Below are 20,843 nucleotides of genomic sequence, written 5' to 3'. Positions count from 1 at the left end.
TCATATGGTCAGATGAAACCAAAATAGAACTTTTTGGTAAAAACTCAACTTGTGTTTGGAGGAGAAAGAATGCTGAGTTGCATCCAAAGAACACCATACCTACTGTGAAGCATGGGGGTGGAAACATCATGCTTTGGGGCTGTTTTTCTGCAAAGGGGCCAGGACGACTGATCCGTGTAAAGGAAAGAATGAATGGGGCCATGTATCGTGAGATTTTGAGTGAAAACCTCCTTCCATCAGCAAGGGCATTGAAGATGAAACGTGGCTGGGTCTTTCAGCATGACAATGATCCCAAACACACCGCCCGGGCAACGAAGGAGTGGCTTCGTAAGAAGCATTTCAAGGTCCTGGAGTGGCCTAGCCAGTCTCCAGATCTCAACCCCATAGAAAATCTTTGGAGGGAGTTGAAAGTCCATGTTGCCCAGCGACAGCCCCAAAACATCACTGCTCTAGAGGAGATCTGCATGGAGGAATGGGCCAAAATACCAGCAACAGTGTGTGAAAACCTTGTGAAGACTTACAGAAAACGTTTGACCTCTGTCATTGCCAACAAAGGGTATATAACAAAGTATTGAGATGAACTTTTGTTATTGACCAAATACTTATTTTCCACCATAATTTGCAAATAAATTCTTAAAAAAATCAGACAGACAATGTGATTTCCTGGATTCTTTCCCCCCATTCTGTCTCTCATAGTTGAAGTGTACCTATGATGAAAATTACAGGCCTCTCTCATCTTTTTAAGTGGGAGAACTTGCACAATTGGTGACTGACTAAATACTTTTTTGCCCCACTGTAGCTTCTTATAGATTACAAGTTGTAACGTTAATAATCGAGCATTGTGAGGGGAAAAATGATAAAGGGGATAGAAGTTTACCTTCTGTGCCTCGGATTTTACAGATGTCCAGTCTGGCTTGAGTGCTACACAAATAAAATACTCCTGCAATGCCTCTTCTCTGCGGCCAGCACAGCAAAGCGCCTTGGCCCTAATGTAGTGGGCCTGGTGACAGAAAAATCACAATAATGCATGGACTGTCATTACTGAAGCGCAAAACAAACAGTCCCAACAGAAAAAGCACCAATGCTGGAACATTAAAGGCGCAGTCTTTTTTTTTTTAAATTAAAAGTAGTTCTCGACTAGTAATGAAATCAAAGCATTTAAGATTTTCTCTTAAAAAAAGAAACCTGCTTTACAACATGAGCATACAAGGAAACTATACTGGCAGTCAATGAAAAAGTCCAGGTCAATAATTCAACATATTATGCAATACGGAGTTGGGGAAATGTTTGTTTTGAGATGTTTCTATTGAATAGCGTGCACAGAAGTCATTAAATGAGTTCTCCTCAATCCAAACATTTTTCAATAGTCTTCAGGGAGTGGTCTTTAGGAATCAGCTCAAAGTGCTGTTTTGGAGAAAAACAAAAATTTGTACACGGTTGAAAGGATGGGTTGGATAGCCTTTATTAAGGCCATGAAAAAGCCGACTTTTGTATTCCTTACGTCCAAGATGCCACGGTTAAATCCAGATGACAGATGGCGGGCCCTCGGCATGGTGCAAGCCGGCCTAAGTTTTTCAGAAGTTGGGCGCCGATTGAATGTCCAAACCCTGCCATGGCCTGCGTATTCACCTGATCGCAATCCCATTGAGCATTTATGGGATCACCTTGGTGTTCAGATCCAGAACCGTGTTCCTCGTCCCATGAACAGAGGTCAACTGATCCAGGCTCTTCAAGAGGAGTGGCAGGCCATTCCACAAGACAGGATTCGCCGTTTGATACGCAGTATGCGTCGCAGACTGACGGCTTGTATTGCTGTTGGTGGGGACAATACTCGGTACTGAAGCTGCAACTTTCCAATTACAGGGTATCCATTTTGTTCGGACTGTGCATTATCAAAGCTCACAACAATTGTGATTTTTTGTTTATTCATCTCGAGTTAAATGTCAGTATATTGATCTGTAAGCTTCTAGTACATGATTTCATAGCTTATGAATAAAATTATTTTCATAAATGTCACCTGGACATTTTCATTGACTGTCAGTGTATAAATTCTTTCATACACAGTTTCAGTTTGAACAGAGAGGCTTCATCACTTTACCAATGTTTTGATTAAGTACAGTTCACCTTGTCGGCTGTAGAGGACTTGAAACATTACAAAGTGAAGCTTTCAAGGGTGAAATAATTAACCAGAAAGAAAAGGAAATAGAAATGTTTATATAGTGCAAACAGATGAATTTTACTCGCGCCACGTACCTTATCTTCCTGAGGAACAGGGCGAGGCAGTGTAAGAGTGGCTATATAATCTACCACCCAGTGCAACAGTGCCATGCCTGCCAAGATGATGCCTTAGGCAAACATCCTTTCTACCCACACACTAAACCGATATGACTAATGCCACATGTATACGGGCTTGTTGCCAGGCATCGATTTTCCACCATTTTCCCCCTCCCCCACATTTCTCCAGTCGAACGCAAGATCCGTCACCCTCTCTTGATAAAGGACCACCATGTCGCAAACCAATAAAAGCCAAGCAATAGTTTTAACTCCATCTAATTACAACTACAATACAACAAAAGTTGGTACAACTTTTACCCCAAGAGTGCTCCGACAGCACAATACCCCCTGCTGGCAACTCTGCCATAACTCTGGTAAAATGCGACCGAATTGAATGAAATCACAATATGCGTATTATCAGCATAACACACAGAATCCTGTCAAGTTTCATGAAATTCCTCCAAAAAAATTGAGAGAGAAGTTGATTTCAGAAGCTAAGTACCCTTCCTGGGATGGACATAGTCACGACATAACCCCCCCTTCGGGCCTTTCGGCCAGCGGGGGATAATAAAAACTGAGGGAAGTTGATTTCAGAAAGCAAGCACACCTTGATGAAATTGCTAAAGTACAAGTTTGTTAATAATCAAGAGCATAACTCATCATCGTTCCCCCGTGGCATCGGGAACAGCCTTGGGGTGCTTCTGCTGGAATCGTGCATCAGGTAGTCGCAGGAAGTCAGTCTTGACAGTCATCATTTTCCTTGCCTGCTGCAAGTCGACAGCAAGCAGCTTCTCCACTCTATTCCACACTTTCCTTGGAGCCAGAACATCAAATAGCACCCGTTTCTGGAGGTTATCATCATCCAGTCTACACACACACACGTGCAAGATATTTCATATGCTGCATCACACAAAAATCACGGAGGGGTGGAGTGTCCGTGAGGGCACGTAATCTCTCATTTGATATTCTGAAACTCCAATCAACTTCCGTTCCTTCACGTTCTGCCTGAGCCGGTGCATTTTTCCGTTCGTATCCTCCCCGAACCATTTTTCTCAAGAAGCCATGCCAGATGGCTTCAACCTTGTTCAGCTCATTCTCTGTTAGTTCCCAGGCTTGTACACTGTACAAAAGCCTTGATTGTATACAGGTGGTTAGGAATTTCATTCTAGTTGCTAGCCGTATCCGTCTATCAGTCAGAACACATTTTGGTTCATTCCATTTCTGGCGTGTAAAGATTGTATGGTAGATTCAGAGTTGGTAATGGTGTATCCTAAATACTTAGAATTCCTGACATATCTGTGAAGAATCGCAGTCATCCAGGTACATAGTAATCTGTGGTTGGTAGAAGAGAGCAACTGGACTTGCTTGAAGATGCCTGAAAACACTTCGCCTCTCATAGATTACTATGTACCTGGATGACAGATTCTTCACAGATATGTTTCTACGCACTTTGGGATGAGATCCCTTCGATTGGTGCGAGAGTATGAGAGGACTTCCAGAAAACTGGCAGACATCTTAGCCAGAGAGGATCGTTCATTTTTGTCAACCTGGAACGACCATCACTGAACAGAGGTGGGTGTCTATGACATCTTTGATCAGCCACCTACAATGCAGCCAATCCTGATTCGGATTCTATGATGATCCATGAGAGGATAAATACTGGATACTCCCTATTAGTCAGACAGAACTGAGGAAGCCTTTCGGATGAGAGGCGAAACGTTTTCAAGAATCTTCAAGCAAGTCCAGTTGCTCTCTTCTACCTACCACAGATTAGAATTCCTGACGTTCTTTTGCTTGTTTGAGCCAATGTTAACCAGACTCAGCAGCTCCATCAGATGCTCGTCCACATTGAAGACCATCGTTTCAGTTTTGGTACATGAGATCTGCATCCCAAACCGTCTAAAGGTGGCATCATAGATAGTGAGCATGTCCTGTAATTCCTCTTGTGAATTGGCAAATATAACCTGACCGTCAGCATACAGTATCTCGGTGACTTGTAAATGTCACCTGGTAAAATTTAACCTGGCAATAACTGGTAAAATTTGCCCAAATTAAACGAAGTTTCAATGTGCGTATAACTGTCATATAACAGCGTCTTGCCAAGTCTGGTGAAATTCCTCCACAAATTGAGAGAGGAGGTGATTTCAGAAGAACGTACACCCTCATGAAATTGTCAAAGTACAAGCTATTTAATCAAGGCTCAAAACTCCGGTAAAATTTTCACAAACGAAATTCAAATCGCAATATGCGCATTACCGTCATATAACAAGGCCTGTTGCCAAGCTTCGAGAAATTCGTCCAAAAATTGTGAGAGGAGTTGATGTCAGAAGGCGAGCACACCTTTATGAAATTGTGAAAGTACAAGGTTGTTAATCAAGGGCTGTACCTCTGGTAAAACGTCACCGAATTGAACGAAATCACAATATGCGTATTACCGACATACAACAAGGCCTTTTGCCAAGTGTGGTGAAATTCCTCCAAAAATTGTGAGAGGAGTCTGCTGTGGGTTTGGAATCGGTAGCCTGATCGATTCATTCATGTTTGTGGTGCCATTTGTTTGTTGACATGATTTCCAGTGATGCTTTGGTGCTGCTGTGGATCAGATGTGTTGAGTAGCCTGACTGTTTTTTTTTTTTTCTTGCGTGTGGTATCATTGTTGACGCGAGGTTGTTTTTTGAACATGCCAATGCGGACACGATTTCCCCTGATGAGTTATGACTTCAGACGCGATGCGTGTGTGGAGTCCGCGTGATATGTGCGTAAGATAGGCTCCTCATGTGTTTGGAGATCCGCGCTCTGAGACAAGCGCAAGCGCCCCCCCCAAGGGAAAAAAAGGGACCCTCCCGAAAATATCGGCATAGTTCGAACTAGGGCTTTGACTTCGAACTTCGATATTCGAATACAATTCGAATGTTGTGAAAAAAAAAAAAAAGATGTTCGAACGAATATTAGGCAGCTCTAAATATTCGAACCTGTATATGGTATCATTAGACATAATTCTTTTATTTTTGTCATCATCATCAGTCGGCTGCAGAGCAGTCAATCACAAGTTTCGTCCACGACTGACGGTCAGCAGCCAGCGCAGCAATAGCATCAGGGGTCAGGTCACCCTCCGCATCCCCCAGCAGGTTCTAAACGTAGGTCAGGAAGCTCGTCTGACGTCCTGGGCGTCTTTTGCCATGGGTTGGGACCAGGGATGAGAATGAAAAATATTTAAAAAGTCTGAAAAAACCAGGGTGGGGCCCATGGCCCGGGGGTTCCAGGGGCTAATGATTTTTGGCTATTTTTTATTTTTTTTTTTACCCCAAAACCATTAATTTTATCAGCAAAAAGTTGCAATGTATTTGGAAATAAATTCCCCTTCTTGGTGGACTACCAGGTGAAAATGATTAATATGGTACAAGAGACTTGTTTTTAATCAATTCACATTTGATGATTTCAAAAAATCAATGCACCTTTTAATATAAACGAGCTCTACAGTATTATATTTCTGCATTTTTGCTATTCATGTCTTTGAATACTCTAATCCTTTAAAATGAAGTGCAAACCAGAAAAAAGTTCTGTCATATAATTCTCTTAAGCTTTCTTCTGATGTTATCATGGTAGCAGGAGGTCTTGCATATTAAGCAGGCAACATTCAACATCACTCATCACTTCCCTTTCAGCTGCTGTGTGTACTAACTAGGTTTTATCTGGACAGGATGTTGTGTAATGTAATACAGATACCATATGGTCAATTTGAAGATCGAGATGGTGATTTTGAGTTAAAGAACAGGCATGTACAATGGGCATTACAAATTGGAAAATTTTTTTTAAATCAAAAACTATAAGTTCATCTCGGCCTAATAAAATTTGGGCAGACGCTCCCGCGCAGCACATCCCAGCAATTCCCCCCCATGAAATGAGCAATAAGTAGGAGAGTTATACACGGTATCATACCTAAAATTTTATCAGAAATATAGATATGATACTATGATTCTCCCCAACATGCTACATTAGACAAGCTAACCTCATTTATAAAACACTTATATATGACGTGTATGTGATATATATGATGTATATTCATACATTGTTACTATACGGAAATCTTCAATAAGTTTGGTCTTTTCATGACAGCCTGTTGTAGACCTATAATGCACATGAACTGACACTCCTCACCTCAACATGTCCTTTACAATCATTTAAGCCACCATGGGCAATGCTGAAACCACTGCTGCAAACAGTACATCGCGCGAAACTCATTATTTTCTACCCTTATTAGACAGGGAGATTCTTTTGTGTAATCTGAGGTGAAGTGGGTTTTGTACTTTCGTTTTTGAGGCGCGCGCTCTCTCTCTGCTATGCCGGTCGGTCCTCGAGAAAAGGGATAAAAGCCCGCCCACACTGAAAGCTGATTGGCTTATTTTGCTGAGTAACCCAATCAGGATGCTCTTTGTCTGGCATGCGCTACATGCACAGGCACACAGGCAGTGTTGCCACATTGGGTGGTTTTAAGTGCATTTTGGCGGGTTTTGAACATATTTTGGGATGGAAAACGTCAGCAATATCTGGCAACACTGCACACAGTCTCCCTCGCGCATGCACATTCTAAGATGCGTGATACAGACCTTAATGTTGCGCGCGCACACGCTCTTGCTCGCTTCTATCAATATGCAGGAGACTCCCGGAAGTTCTGGGAGACTTGGGATGTCTGCGTTATAAGGTGACCACAGATCGTTAATCATACCCCCCCCCCCAAAATTTCTCAACGGATTTACATCGATCTCAAAAACGATCATTTTGGTCTGAAAAAGTCAGAAATCCGTCAATCGGCGGAAAATTCTCATCCCTGGTTGGGACATAGAGGGGATATGTCCTGATTGGCTCCTCTACTGACATCCTGAGGGCATGTCCAATAAAACGCAATTGTCGCTGTCTGACTTCGTTGATGAGAGGCTGGGTGTTTGTCGCCTTGTATATCTGAGCGTTGCTTACATTTAGGTATAGAAGACTCCAGCAAGGAGCAATTTTGTTAATCAAGGGCTGTAACTTGTAAAACGTGACCAAATTTAACGAAATTACAATATGTGTACTACCGACATATAACAAAAGAATCCTGTCAAGTTTCGTGAAATTCCTCCAAAAATTGAGAGAGGAGCTGATTTCAGAAGGTGAGCGCCCTTCCTGGGACGGACAGACGGATGGACATCACGACATCATCCCCCTTCGGGCCTTTCGGCCAGCGGGGGATAATAAGCAAAACGGACTACTTTTATCAAGAGTACAATAATTTCTTCTTCATGAGGGAAACTGTTTTCTGGTTACAGTTTCCCTCATGAATGCTATGTAAAGACACGCTTTCAACCGGCATTTCTACTCCTGCAGAACAGTCGATGTGTGAAAGAGCTTCATCTCATTTGCATAACCATAATTATCCAGAAGCGATAACCATCACAGCACTTGTATTTCATTCCTTATTTGTCCAATGGATCCATTTCCTCCATTCTGCATGCTTTACTAACGTGTCCAATTTGCTTGGACAAGCATTTGTGAAGAATTTTGCAGATGGGTTGACGTTTAATTAGAAACCAGCTAAAATCAAATTCTGTATAAGGTTACGTCAGGGGGTTTTCTAGAAAAATTTAGTATGAGGGCGCTCACCATGGCGAGGGAGCGAAGCGCGGGGGGGGGGGGTGCCGGTTGTCCGTCCCCCCCCCTCCCTCCGCAACCTTTGAAAAATTGAGGCTACAATGGGACATTGAGGCTATCTGAGAGGGGAATTGTAACAAATTGTCAACATTGAAAAAGTAATCATCTTCTGCCCCGGACAGTCTTTGGCTTTCTTCCGTTTCGTGCCGCGAGATGACATCTTTAAATGCCCAAGTGTCAACAAAAACAACTCGCGAACTACTTCTGTCAAAAGCTCTGGCGCCGGTGGGTGAAAGGTCATTCAGTCTCGAGAAATCTCGCTCTACAAGTCAGCTGACCTTGTATGTAACCCATGTCAAATCTCGCGAGAGCAGCCGCGACAAGTAAACAACATGGCGCCTCAGTCTGGAAAACGCCAATTCGGCTTGTTTTTGCACCGTCCGGCAGTGTATCTACTATGATTGTAATATTTCTGGAGTAATTATAACGTATTTGATGATCAGACACATTGTCACGTGGTGCTGCTGGGATGTTTTCACAGAGAAAAGATCGTTTTGAGAAAGATTGCATGTTGTGCAGTAGCATACAAGTGCATGGCCTAAGTGTGACTTGGGGTTCAATTGGCATTTCGGTAAGAGGGCGCAGCGCCCCTGTTCCCCGGTTTAGACGAAAGCCTGTATGTAATAACATGATGCGATCAAATACTATCGAGAAAAAGAGCAAAATGAGAGCGTGTAGGATTTCAGCGTTTCAGTGGAGCTTAAAACCCAGTGTTGGAATGAAGGGGAAAAAACGTTGCGTCTTTCCAAGCTCGCCGTTTGAGAGAACACCGCCACTTGGTGCTTGAATGTGGCAAGCGACTAAACAGAGCTCATAAGGTCACAGAACAATGACCCAACGCGTGCGTGTAATCGTGGCAGAGGATTTTTGGAAGGCGTTTAACAAGTGTGACCTTCTCACCTTTGGTGAAGCTGGTAGGAGGCGGCACACGCTGTCCCCATCGTGGATCGCTTGGTTAAAGTTCTTCATGTCCATGTGCAGCTCAGCTCGCTGTGCTAGCAAACTAGCAAGAGAGGACTCTGTGGGGAGGGGAATAGATCAGTTGCACAAAATTCAATCATTAAGGACACATCATTTACATGTTAACCTGAGGCAAGGTTTTTGTTTTCCTTTCAAAATTTGCATGACTAGCTGGTGCCTTTGAGGCTTCATTTACATTTTAACATGCAGACCTTTTAAAGGGGCAGTTTGTAATAGTTTGACTAGTTAATATACCTACAATTGTCATTATTTTAATATTAGGAAAAAACATAATATCGGTCGTCAGTTGAGCCTTATTTTCTTCATTTCAGACATTCTTGTGTGGTCCAGAAATAAACTTGGTACATAGTTGGAACAGAATTGCTCACCTATTTAAACAGATACACTACCATTCAAAAGTTTGGGGTCACTTTGAAATGTCCTTATTTTTGAAAGAAAAGCACTGTTTTTTCAATGAAGATCACTTTAAACTAATCAGAAATCCACTCTATACATTGCTAATGTGGTAAATGACTATTCTAGCTGCAAATGTGTGGTTTTTGGTGCAATATCTCCATAGGTGTATAGAGGCCCATTTCCAGCAACTCTCACTCCAGTGTTCTAATGGTACAATGTGTTTGCTCATTGCCTCAAGGCCTCTGCATGCTCTTGCGACAAGGCTTTCACAGACAGCTTTTCGCAGACAGTTGTAATTTATCGTTGAGCGGGGAGTAATAGGCGTGCGCGATGTTATTCACCGCCACAACGCAAGGGGGTGCGAAGTCGCGAAATCGCTAGGAGTAGTTGGTGGGTGTGGTTAGTGGAGTGTTTATCCTCCGGTTACTTATAATGACTAGAACTGGAGTCGTATAGATGTACGTACTTCCTCACTTCCTCGATCAACCGCTCTTCGTGCTGCTCCATCTTCGCTCGTGTTTTTAAAAATGGCGGTCGTGAAAACAAACCAAACCGGGAAAGTAGGGAAGTGGAAGTGCGTGTACAGCGGATGTAGAGTGGACCAATCAGAGCCCTCTTGTCTGCGACGCTGTCTGTGAGGCTTCTGCGGTGGTCACAATTTTTGGGAGGTGCGCGCAGAGCGTCTGTGAAGGTGGGGGGGCTACGCAGACGCCATCTGTGAGGACTGGGTTGTCAGCATAAATTGGCCTTTAGAAGGCTAATGGATGATTAGAAAACCCTTGTACAATCATGTTAGCACAGCTGAAAACAGTTGAGCTCTTTAGAGAAGCTATAAAACTGACCTTCCTTTGAGCAGATTGAGTTTCTGGAGCATCACATTTGTGGGGTCGATTAAATGCTCAAAATGGCCAGAAAAATGTCTTGACTATATTTTCTATTCATTTTACAACTTATGGTGGTAAATAAAAGTGTGACTTTTCAAGGAAAACACAAAAATTGTCGGGGTGACCCCAAACTTTTGAACGATAGATAGATAGATAGATAGATAGATAGATAGATAGATAGATAGATAGATAGATAGATAGATAGATAGATAGATAGATAGATAGATAGATAGATAGATAGATAGATAGCAGGGCTGCACAATTAATCGAATTTAATCGAAAATCGAGATTTTGGCTGCCACGATTAAATTAAAATCGCGATTTATTTCCATTTAAAATGCGAGCTCTGCTGTACATCTGATCAAGCACTTTTTGACCAATACTCCGCCAAACCATTAGGGGGTGAACCAACGCATGTAAGGTTTCATTACTCCGCCTAAATAAGCAAGCAAGCCAAGTGCAGTGTTGCCAGATTGGGCGGTTTTAAGTACATTTTGGCGGGTTTTTAACATATTTTGGGCTGGAAAACGTCAGCAGCATCTGGCAACACTGGCCAAGTGCACAGAGCTTCAGTGCAGCGGTATCTTCTTCAAGGGGTGATAGCGTGAGAGCAGGTAACAGATTGAGGTGAGAGAGAAAAGCTAACTATGTCGGAACAACAGACTATTTAGCACTGGAGGCAATGTTGTGACCTGCCTTCGCTCATGTTTAAAGCCAGAGCATGTTGATAGGCTGGTCTTTCTAGCTAAAAACTTGTAGGCCTCAGTATAATGCTATGTAATTGTTGCAATTGAGTTTTCAGTTCCTTCATCCTTTGGTAATTTCTTGGATAAATTTCATTTGTCATTTGGAAATCAGAATTTCTCTTTTAAATTTCATTCTGCACTGAAAGCTGTTCATATTTGTTTGAATATAGTGAAATAAAATTTAAGTGATTTCCCTAACATCAAGAATAATCGTGATTAATAATCGCGATTACAATTTTGATCAAGATAATCGTGATTATCATTTTTTCTATAATCGTGCAGCCCTAATAGATAGACAGACAGACAGACAGACAGACAGAGATAAAAAAAAAAAAAAAGTCACAATGCACCACACTACCCTCACAAAGAACGCGTAACTTCAAATCACTTGGAACATTTGTTGGGGACAATGGAAGGCTTGTCTGCAATGTTGAGATTGTCATTTGAGAAAGTTCACCTTGCAGTCAGCTTCAAAAAGTCATTCAAAATAAAAAAAGTCATTATGTTTAAAGAACCAAAAATCAGAGGATACCAAAGGCAACAGAACCCAAAAACTCCTGGCGTTGAACTTACAATGTACTGCATGCAAATGCCATCCAAACCGTGTGCGAGATTCATCAGTGCATCAACGAGCGTTTCCTTGTCGTCCATCCTTGCTCAGAAATTCTAGACCTGCATGACCATTTCATGCCAAAAGCATCTGCCCTCATTATGTTTCACTGCCCTTTTTTTTCAGATTTTTCCTTCATTTTGTCATCAGTCCGCATCTCCCAGCTACACGCATCCAAATCCAGAACGTAATCCAAACATATTGCTCCCTAATGCTTCCCCACATGGTTCTGTTTACTAGAACAGAGCCTTAACTGCGGAATTATCACGGCCATGACGCACTCCCAAAAACAGGGTTGGCAGGTGCAGGATCATCCTTTTTGAGCTTCAGAGTTTAATACCATATCTGGGTAAAGATGGATTATGTTGACCCAGACCTTATGCAACACAAGCTCATCCGGAGCGGAAACCTGTTTTCTGATAGACCAGAATGTTCTTTCTAAAAACGTGGATGTTCAAAAAAAGCTTTTTTATGTAACCTAAAAGCTTTCTCGCTCAATAAAGGTGATCAAACGTGTCCTCTTCACAACTATAAAACCAACAGATAACAACACCTCATTGAAATCTCATTCAAGCCATTTGACTTCCTGGATCAAATCATCCTCCTAAAACATCCTAACAGGAACCAGATCAAATCTCAAGTTCCAAAAATATGACCGACATAAATAGATGGCTTATGAAACATCGCTTTACGCAAGGAATTCAGGTCACCACAAATGAGACCAGCTCCCTTCTGAAACGAGAGATACAAATCCTCTCCGCCATCGACAATACGTTGCCTTTTCCTGAAATGCCCAGCCGAAGCATGACTAATGCGCAGAACCATGACTAGACACATGACTGGTTGCTTTCAAAGCTGTCACATTTCATCAACAAAGAAAGGGGAGGGAAGAGAATCCCAAACCCGGGCTGCTTTCCAGCGCAGTGTGTCAATTGAGCATATGTGTTTACTCTCTTGGCCACCTTCACCGCGTGTTGCGAGATGATACGAGACAAAACCGCCAATATGAACGCCTACACACCATCAGTGCAAAAAGGAAGCGCGAGCTGAAAGAACAGAAAGGCTAAGTCCCAAACCACACACTACCACATTTGGATGTAGTCAGTAATTTTGGCAGGAGTTCACGGATTCAGGTAAAGATCTCCAAATTGACTGACTGTCAAGCAAGAAAACCCGATTTCTAAAACACAGACCGAAAATGAAAAGGTTGCGAGAAATTAATTAGTAACCTTTTTTTTTTTCCTTAACCACCCCCAAACTAATAATTACATTGTACTCCTGACGGTCAGTAAAAAAACAGTGATCCTACGGCAGGGGTGGGCAATTATTTTTTCCATGGGGCCACATGAAACAGAAAATTTTGTGGAGGGCCGGACCAAAAGGCTGAACTAAATTCTGCAGAATATTAATTGTATTTCTTTATATAAAGAAACAAATAACATTGTTTTTACAAGCTGCTAAGACTGGTAAGAGTATGGAAAAAACGAGGTTGCCAAATTTCCCAAAACAATGGTTAACAAAATGTGAACGTTTGTACCTTTTTTTTTTCAGTCACATTCACCCCAAAACACAATAAAGACATCACAATATTGTCTTTCTACTCCAAATATCAAGCAAGATACATCATATTATAATAATGATGCCCACATTTGTAGTTTAATCACCTCATTTGGGGTTTTTCGCCGGAGATCGGCTCCGGCGCCTGCTGGTGACGTCACACTATGTGATTGGCTGGATCGTTTGAAGGATGACGTACAAGTTTGTGGTTGGTTTGGACTAATTACGGAAGTAGTTATCGCGGGATTAGGTTTCGTGGGATTTCATGTCGCGCGCATTGCGTTTTTGTTGAACACAACTTCAAAATAAAAGCAATGCACATTCAGTCCATGCATGAGGTAAAATTAGAAAATACGTTTATTTTGTAATTTCTCATTAACCTTACGCGGGCCGGTCGGAATGAACCAAAGGGCCGGATGCGGCCCGCGGGCCGGAAAATGCCCAGGTCTGTCCTACGGTATCTCCTCCCTGACAGCAAGTCAAAGTAACTCGATAATATAACGAGTATTTCACTGCAAGACTTATCCACAACTCCAAAATCAGATGAAGTTGGAACGGTATGGAAAATGCAAAAAAAAAAAATCCATTCCTGTGTTTCAGGCCTGCAGCACATTCAAAAAGTTGAAACCGGGGCAATTTAAAGCAAGTAATGAGGTAAAACAATTAAATAAATTGTGTGATTTGAAACAGATGTCAACAGGTTATTATAATCAGCATTTGGTACAAAATCAGTATCCAGGAAAGGCCTCGTCTTTGAGGAGCAAGGACGGGCTTGACAAAAGATCTCCACTTTGTCAGCTACTGCGTGAGAAAATTATTAAAGTGCATATTCTGGACCAATTTCGTTTTTTTTTTAAATATGAAAGTACGTCCCTTTACACACTCATCCAGAAGGGTAATTTTGCACAAGGCCATCTGTCTACTAGTCTGGTTAACACCAGACCATGGTTTACAATTGTCAACGGCCGTTTATTGGACGTTGCGAATGTCTATCATTTGGCGTATACGTAGCCCATGGCCAATCATGGCAGTTGAACCCGGTGACGTAGTTAGAGCGATGAAGAAAGACTAACGCCAAACGCTATTCTTTTTTTAAAACAAACTTTCGCTCTAAACTATTCAGAACAGTGTCTAAAGCTTGATCGAAAGTTTGGTTCGTATCGCTCGCCGCCATGTTAAATGTGATCCGTAAACAGTCCCAAATAAACTACAAGCTTCCGTTTGTCGAGTAGTACGCATCACCGTCTTTCCACCCCTCCCCACTCTCTGATTGGCTCCCTAACTCAGGCGAGCCTTCAGACCATAGTTTCCATGCTGTCTTTTCAGATCGGAACGATTGTGCAAAGCAGCATGGGATTTCCCAGGCTCTCTGTTTACAGCAGAAAAAAATAAAATAAAACGCGTCTGGAAAAATCCTAAGGGAGTCTGGAGCCAGATTCGTGACGTTACCTGCGGAAGCGCCAGCAGGCTGCACAAGCTTTGCGCAGTTTCAGTGCACAGCCTGTATAGACCAAGCGCTCCCATTTCTCACTCATTGTCCGGTCTTTTGGGAAACGATGAGTACTAATCCCATCAAGATTGGTGTTGCTCCACCCTCCTACGATACATCTGTTAACCATTTTAATAATTACGCGATAACGTTGAAGAAACTTGCAGAAAACCACCAGGTCGTTTTCTCATAAACAAACCAGCACTGACGTAGGATTCAGGAGGCGGCGTCCCGCACGCGACGTCACGGAAATCAATGCTTCCCGGGAAATCCAAATGCAAAGTTTACCAGAGGACCCGCCCCCCACCGTAACCCTAGCTATGTAATAGGTGAGATGCCGAGGGCTACGGAAACGGAGATCAGCACCGCCCTATGCACCACATGGTGTGGGAAGGAGCTTTTTTTTTTTTACATTAGTAAGGACATGCTGCATCGAACATACTGGCGTACATTTCTGCTTGCCAAATTCCAAATAACCAACCGTAAAATAACTTTGCCAGAGCGATTTATACATGAACAAACCTGTCAAGCAGGACACTTCCCCTGTTTTCACCTAGATCAAAAACATTTTAAATATGTTAAATCATATATGAAGAAAAGTCTCAAGATCATGACAGGTGACAACCAACAAGTCACCAAGACTAAAGCAAAACACTTGACAATTTTAAATTAGGCAATACTTCGTGACTTGGTAAAAATATAAAACAAAAGCATATTTTTAAGGAACAAAGGAGAATTCTCCATCAGAAAGACCTACGATAAACCACCTGATAGTCTGTCCTGTCATAACATCCGATTTCACGGAGTTGAGCAAACATTTTTCATGTTCGTGTCTCATTTTTTTCCATACATGTGACACGCTCAGGGTGATCACAAACCCTCAGGCCATTATTAAAAAACGTTCTGTTTCCGGTCCACCGGCCGGGTGAGTGCCGTTTGTGCGGTTGAAATTTTTTTTTTTAACGCCGGTTTTTCGACATTTTTTTCGGGTTTGTAAATCTAAAATCGAACTTGACATTTCCGCATTCCCAGGGCTTTCCACTAAGGCTCATACTAGCCAGCCATGACAAATAAGTCGCCAGCTGGGGGGGTAAACACAAACTCCTGTGCATGCAGTTCCCAGGATTAAATGTATTTTCCACAGACCATTTATTTATTCACTTTACTCAAATACAAAGTAAAATGGCAGTAAATCTTTCTTTTCTTGCGTATTGCATCATGAGGCGTTCCTGGCTTGTAAATCTCTTCTTTTCGGTGCATGACACATTCACGCAGCTGAGCATGCTATGAATTAACAACAACAACGGTCTGCAGTGGGGCTACACAATTACACACTCAGCCAACGTTTCTCCATTTGTGTATGAAAACACACTCCAACCACTCAGTTTGCTTTCATTTACAACCAACGGTGTCTTTTGATGCCAGCACGTAATTGAACGAGAGAAGACGGGTTTACTGGAGACAAAATAAGTGTCATCTCTGCTTCTGTTCCCTCCCCGACACACTACTGCCTCCGCCGAGTGCGCGCGCACTCTGAACTGAATCAGCTCTGCGCATGCGCCGTGCAGCGCAAAAAAAATGGCAGCCACCATGAAGGAAGGAGATCCGGAGTTTTCAAACATTTGCTTAAGTGTGAAATCGCAAAATGGTATTCTAGCGAACAACAAAATAGTAAAGATTCAGAAAAACAAATCATTCATTCAGTGATCATTTTAATAGTGTAATTTCATCCGAACTAGGCCTAACACTCGATTTAGAACTACAAAAAGTCCGTGTGTCGGACATTTTAAGTACCTTTGTAAAAGTTTTGCAAATGTTGCAGTCAGCATTTAAAATGCTAACTTAGTTTTTGTACAAGTTTCAGTTGATTTAACTGTCATTTTATTAAATGTGTCTGCTTTTGTAATAAAGTACTGAAAGAAAAAGCAAACACAGCATTGCGATTTCTTATCCAGCCATATACAGGGATCCCAGCAGTAATTGAAAAAAATAGAGGAATGTAAGAAACTATCAGCAGGGGTCAAGGGGGCTGCAAGCCCCCTGAAGCTGTTGAGATTTTAACATTTAAAGATGCTATAGAACACATTTTTTACATAGATTTAACATAGAAAAGCAACAGAACTTAACAATAATGTGTATCTATTTGATGCCATATTTTGTAATCAATGACAGAAGTGGCAAAAAAAAATTATTTATAAAAATTAGATGAAAATGTAGCTTTGAAGAATATACTTCTAACCCGGACACTGTTCCGCTATCTCTTTTATGGACGATATCTTTTTTTTCCACGACATATTGAATGAAGTTCAACGCATTAGAAACAAAAGCACGAACGGAGTTAAAACACATTTTCTAGCAAATGGGCGCAGCCATATTGTTTTCTCGTTCTATCGCGTACAGTCTCGCGGTATTTACATCAATTTAACTTCCGAGTGTTCCCGAATGTCAACGAGAACAAACGAAGCTGACAAAAACAACGCTAAACAAGCAAACCAAATCAGAATGTATTCTGCTGGTCATTTTACTTAAACATATTTTTAACGGATATACAAGAGATTTTAAAAAAAAAAAAACCCACCACCACTTTGGCTAGAAAAATAGTGGAATTCCGCTAAATAGCGGACGCCTGGGATCCCTGCATATAGTAAAAAAAACAAAAAATCCCTCCCTCCCGACTGAAAATTTTTTTGCTCACCCGGTGGACAGGAAACGGATTTTTTTTTTTTTTTAAGGATGGCCTCAGTCAGTTTGGTTCCTGCTAAGCATTATTTCAGCGTTCAGACGCCTACTGCATTTAGCTGATAGAGATCCTGATTTTGCATATTACGTCTACGATAAGAATCAGCAACCAATAGGATATCCAATTGCACCAAAAGTAAACAGCCTGTGTCCTATATAGTTATGGGAGATCTATGGCTGTGCAATGCCTAAAAAAACAATGCTAACTGAAGAAAAAAAAATAAAAGCTAATGAAAAATTCAAAACTGTCTCCAAGATATTTGCTCGACGTAATAAAGCAATTACTTCGCTAACAAGGTAGCACGCCTTCCGATATGAAGCAAGCCAGAGATTCATCTTTCGCAGCCCAATAATTTTAAAAGAAACAAATTACGACCTTGATTACCCAAATTACTTAGCCATGTTGAAGTTTCCTTCCATCAAAATTCTTTGTGTGCCTGCTTTTGCAAAACAAACCATGGAGTACGGTTTAGATTTCAATAAGCCCATTTCAATGAAAAATATGCTTTGAGTCACATAAGAAAAACAAAATGTCTGGGAGCTAAAACGGGAAAAGGAAGAAAGAAGGGGGAGGGGGGGAATCATTCAGCATTCATGCAGCTTTCTGAAATGATACTTTTCAGAGGAATGGTGAGCTCAGAAATGCTCCATCCCGTTATGAATTGGCTCCTCAAAAAGGTTCCGGAGAGAATATTTGATCAGCTGACGATTTCTGATGCACTTCTCTCGCATTAACAAACAATTACTTGGAAAGAGTGAGACGAGACCTCAGCTGCATGTGTCGACACTTTTCATCGGCCAGGAAAACATTTCGGGGAACGCCATGTCCCTGTCCTCACTTGTGACGTGCTTCAGTATATAGCCTAATGTTTACTTATTCGGTACATTTCACAATCAATCATTATTATTGTTCTCTTCAATTCCCAGGGGGAAGGGGGGCGAGAGATTAACTGATAAGTGACTCAAGTCACATCATTTCGTCATGGAACAGAGCAAGTCTTTTTTTTTTTTTAAATATATAAACCTGAGGTGCTTATACACTTTAACTTCTTTAGCCGATATCTTAAAAAAGTAGTACAGATAGATACCTGTCCAATAAGGGCCCAGGATATAATAAGCAGCCCCTGACGCTAATAAGTGACCCGAGACATCCGGACTCACGACGCTGGAATGCAAACCACTGTTGTTCTCTGCAGCATTTACTGTTTCTCAAACTGATCTTCAGTACACATCTGCATTATTCGCCTGCCTTCTGCCACAACCCAGCTGCTTCCACCCATTTCCCTTACATAAGCGGGTCATAATATAGGGCCTGGTGAGCTGAATTAGGTCAGGCGTGAGCGGCTAGCAGACAGAAACCAGAGGCAGGCGTGCTCAACAGAGCGCAGATTCCTCCGACAATCCGGCTTCGCAATGACCCCCTTTTCAATCACGACTTTAAAGCAGCACCCGGATGACCTCATTTACTTGGTTTATTAAAAGCCGGGTTATAAGATACCAACATGATCCAGTGTACAGGGAACTCTCCCGACACCGGACGATGAAGCCTGGAATTAGGTAACAGTCAAAATGGGTTATTTCAAAACGGATTTCAAAACGGCAAGATATTAAATTACAATTATAAGCAGGTCCTATTAAATTTTCATAAATTCATAGTTAGACGTCTGCTTACAAGCTTTATTTAGGGGGGGAAAAAAAAAATCCCAAAATTGCATTAACAGATGCATAGATGTTAAGCACAGATCTGAAGTCATTTCATAATTATGAACGCATTTTTACGATTAGTAGTCGTCAGGCTTTCGTCTAAACCGGGGAACAGGGGCGCTGCGCCCTCTTACTCTCGGCATGCACCCCCTTACCGAAATGCCGATTGAACCCCAAGTCACACTTAGGCCATGCACTTGTATGCTACTGCACAACATGCAATCTTTCTCAAAACGATCTTTTCTCCGTGAAAACATCCCAGCAACACCACGTGACAATGTGTCTGATCATCAAATACGTTATAATTACTCCAAAAATATTCCAATCATAGTAGATACACCGCCAGACGGTGCAAAAACAATCCGAATTGGCGTTTTCCAGACTGAGGCGCCATGTTGTTTAGTTGTTTACTTGTTGCGGCTGCTCTCGCAAGATTTGACATGGGTTACATACAAGGTCAGCTGACTTGTAGAGCGAGATTTCTCGAGACTGAATGACCTTTCACCCACCGGCGCGGGAGCTTTTGACAGAAGTAGTTCGCGAGTTGTTTTTGTTGACACTTGGGCATTTAAAGATGTCATCCCGCGGCACGAAGCGGAAGAAAGCCAAAGACTGTCCGGGGCAGAAGATGATTACTTCTTTCTTTTTCAATGTTGACAGACAATTTGTTACAATTTCCCTCTCAGATAGCCTCAGAATGTCCCATTGTAGCCTCAATTTTTCAAAGGCTTCGCACGGCTGGGGGACGGACGGACACGGATGGACGGACGGACAACCGGCACCATCGCCCCTGCCATGGTGAGCACCCTCATACTAAATTTTTCTAGAAAAAACCCTGGTCGTGGTAATAAAATTGCAATATTTACAATCAAAGGCCTTGTAAATCCATGATTCTGCCCGATACTCTTCAGGTTCATTTTCCATCTGTGTGCGGTGCCCTCTCGCAATACGACAGAAACAACCGGAAGCTTCCGCGTGAACCCTATTCGTCTTTGACCCATGTGCTCTACGCTGGCTCTTTCCGAGGAGCACATAATTGGTAGCTCATGTATTAATACTTTAATTACTTGCTATTCTAATTAACCTGCTTCTTTCTATCTGGACCACTGCTGGAAGTGTCTGGAGCTAGTTTTATTTAATGGTCACAGTTATAATCAATTCTACACTGTCAGAAACAGTCCATTTCTGTTCTCCAAGGTACACGCTACACTAACGCACCCCCCAGGGGACGTTATTGGTCCTTACACTAACTATGTGTAACCTTTTAGGGACCAAAAAAAAAAAAAAGGGACGTGTTCCCAAGTATCTAAAGGGTACAAATAAACTCTCTTACTGCCCCAGTAACAAACCGCTGTACACTAAAGGCAGAATATTTAAGATTGGCTGGCTTTTTTTTCCCATGGTATATCAGATATATTCCATTCAGCTAGCGAGATACTGAACGAGTCGAAGCCAGCCAATATTATTAACACACACACACACACACACACTTCATGCGTTCAACACGTCTTTCTCTTTCAAAACTCTCAAAACCTTCCGTATTTAACAAAGCAAACCTGGTGGCCATGTTGTCTTGACAACCATGCAATATTGTAATACACGTATACATAATACACATACGATAAACTTGATATGCTAACAATATTGCATGCTATGAAACCCAATGAATGAAACCTGCGAGAAGGGAACAGAACACAAATTTAGTCCATCAAGGGGGGGGAAAAAAAAAAAAAAAAAGTATCCTGTATGTATAATAATGTACTTTTTTCCGCCCG

The 20,843-nt window shown here is 41.9% G+C and overlaps 1 protein-coding gene across 1 annotated transcript in view; it reads right to left on the bottom strand.

The window, feature by feature from the left end:
• Window positions 1-20,843, bottom strand: part of lonrf2 (LON peptidase N-terminal domain and ring finger 2) — a 70,954-nt gene that overhangs the window by 39,395 nt on the left and 10,716 nt on the right. The window contains exons 2-3 of the mRNA XM_060898738.1: window positions 8,863-8,981; window positions 878-1,000 (exon numbers count right to left, since the gene is read on the bottom strand). Of these exons, the coding sequence (XP_060754721.1) occupies window positions 878-1,000; window positions 8,863-8,981 (242 nt within the window). The remainder of the gene's footprint in view (window positions 1-877; window positions 1,001-8,862; window positions 8,982-20,843) is intronic.

This window comes from Neoarius graeffei, chromosome 18, assembly GCF_027579695.1.
Source record: "Neoarius graeffei isolate fNeoGra1 chromosome 18, fNeoGra1.pri, whole genome shotgun sequence".
In the NCBI taxonomy this organism is placed as follows: Eukaryota; Metazoa; Chordata; class Actinopteri; order Siluriformes; family Ariidae; genus Neoarius; species Neoarius graeffei.
Note: the sequence above shows the minus strand (reverse complement) of the source record. Positions and strands in the feature narration are given on the sequence as shown.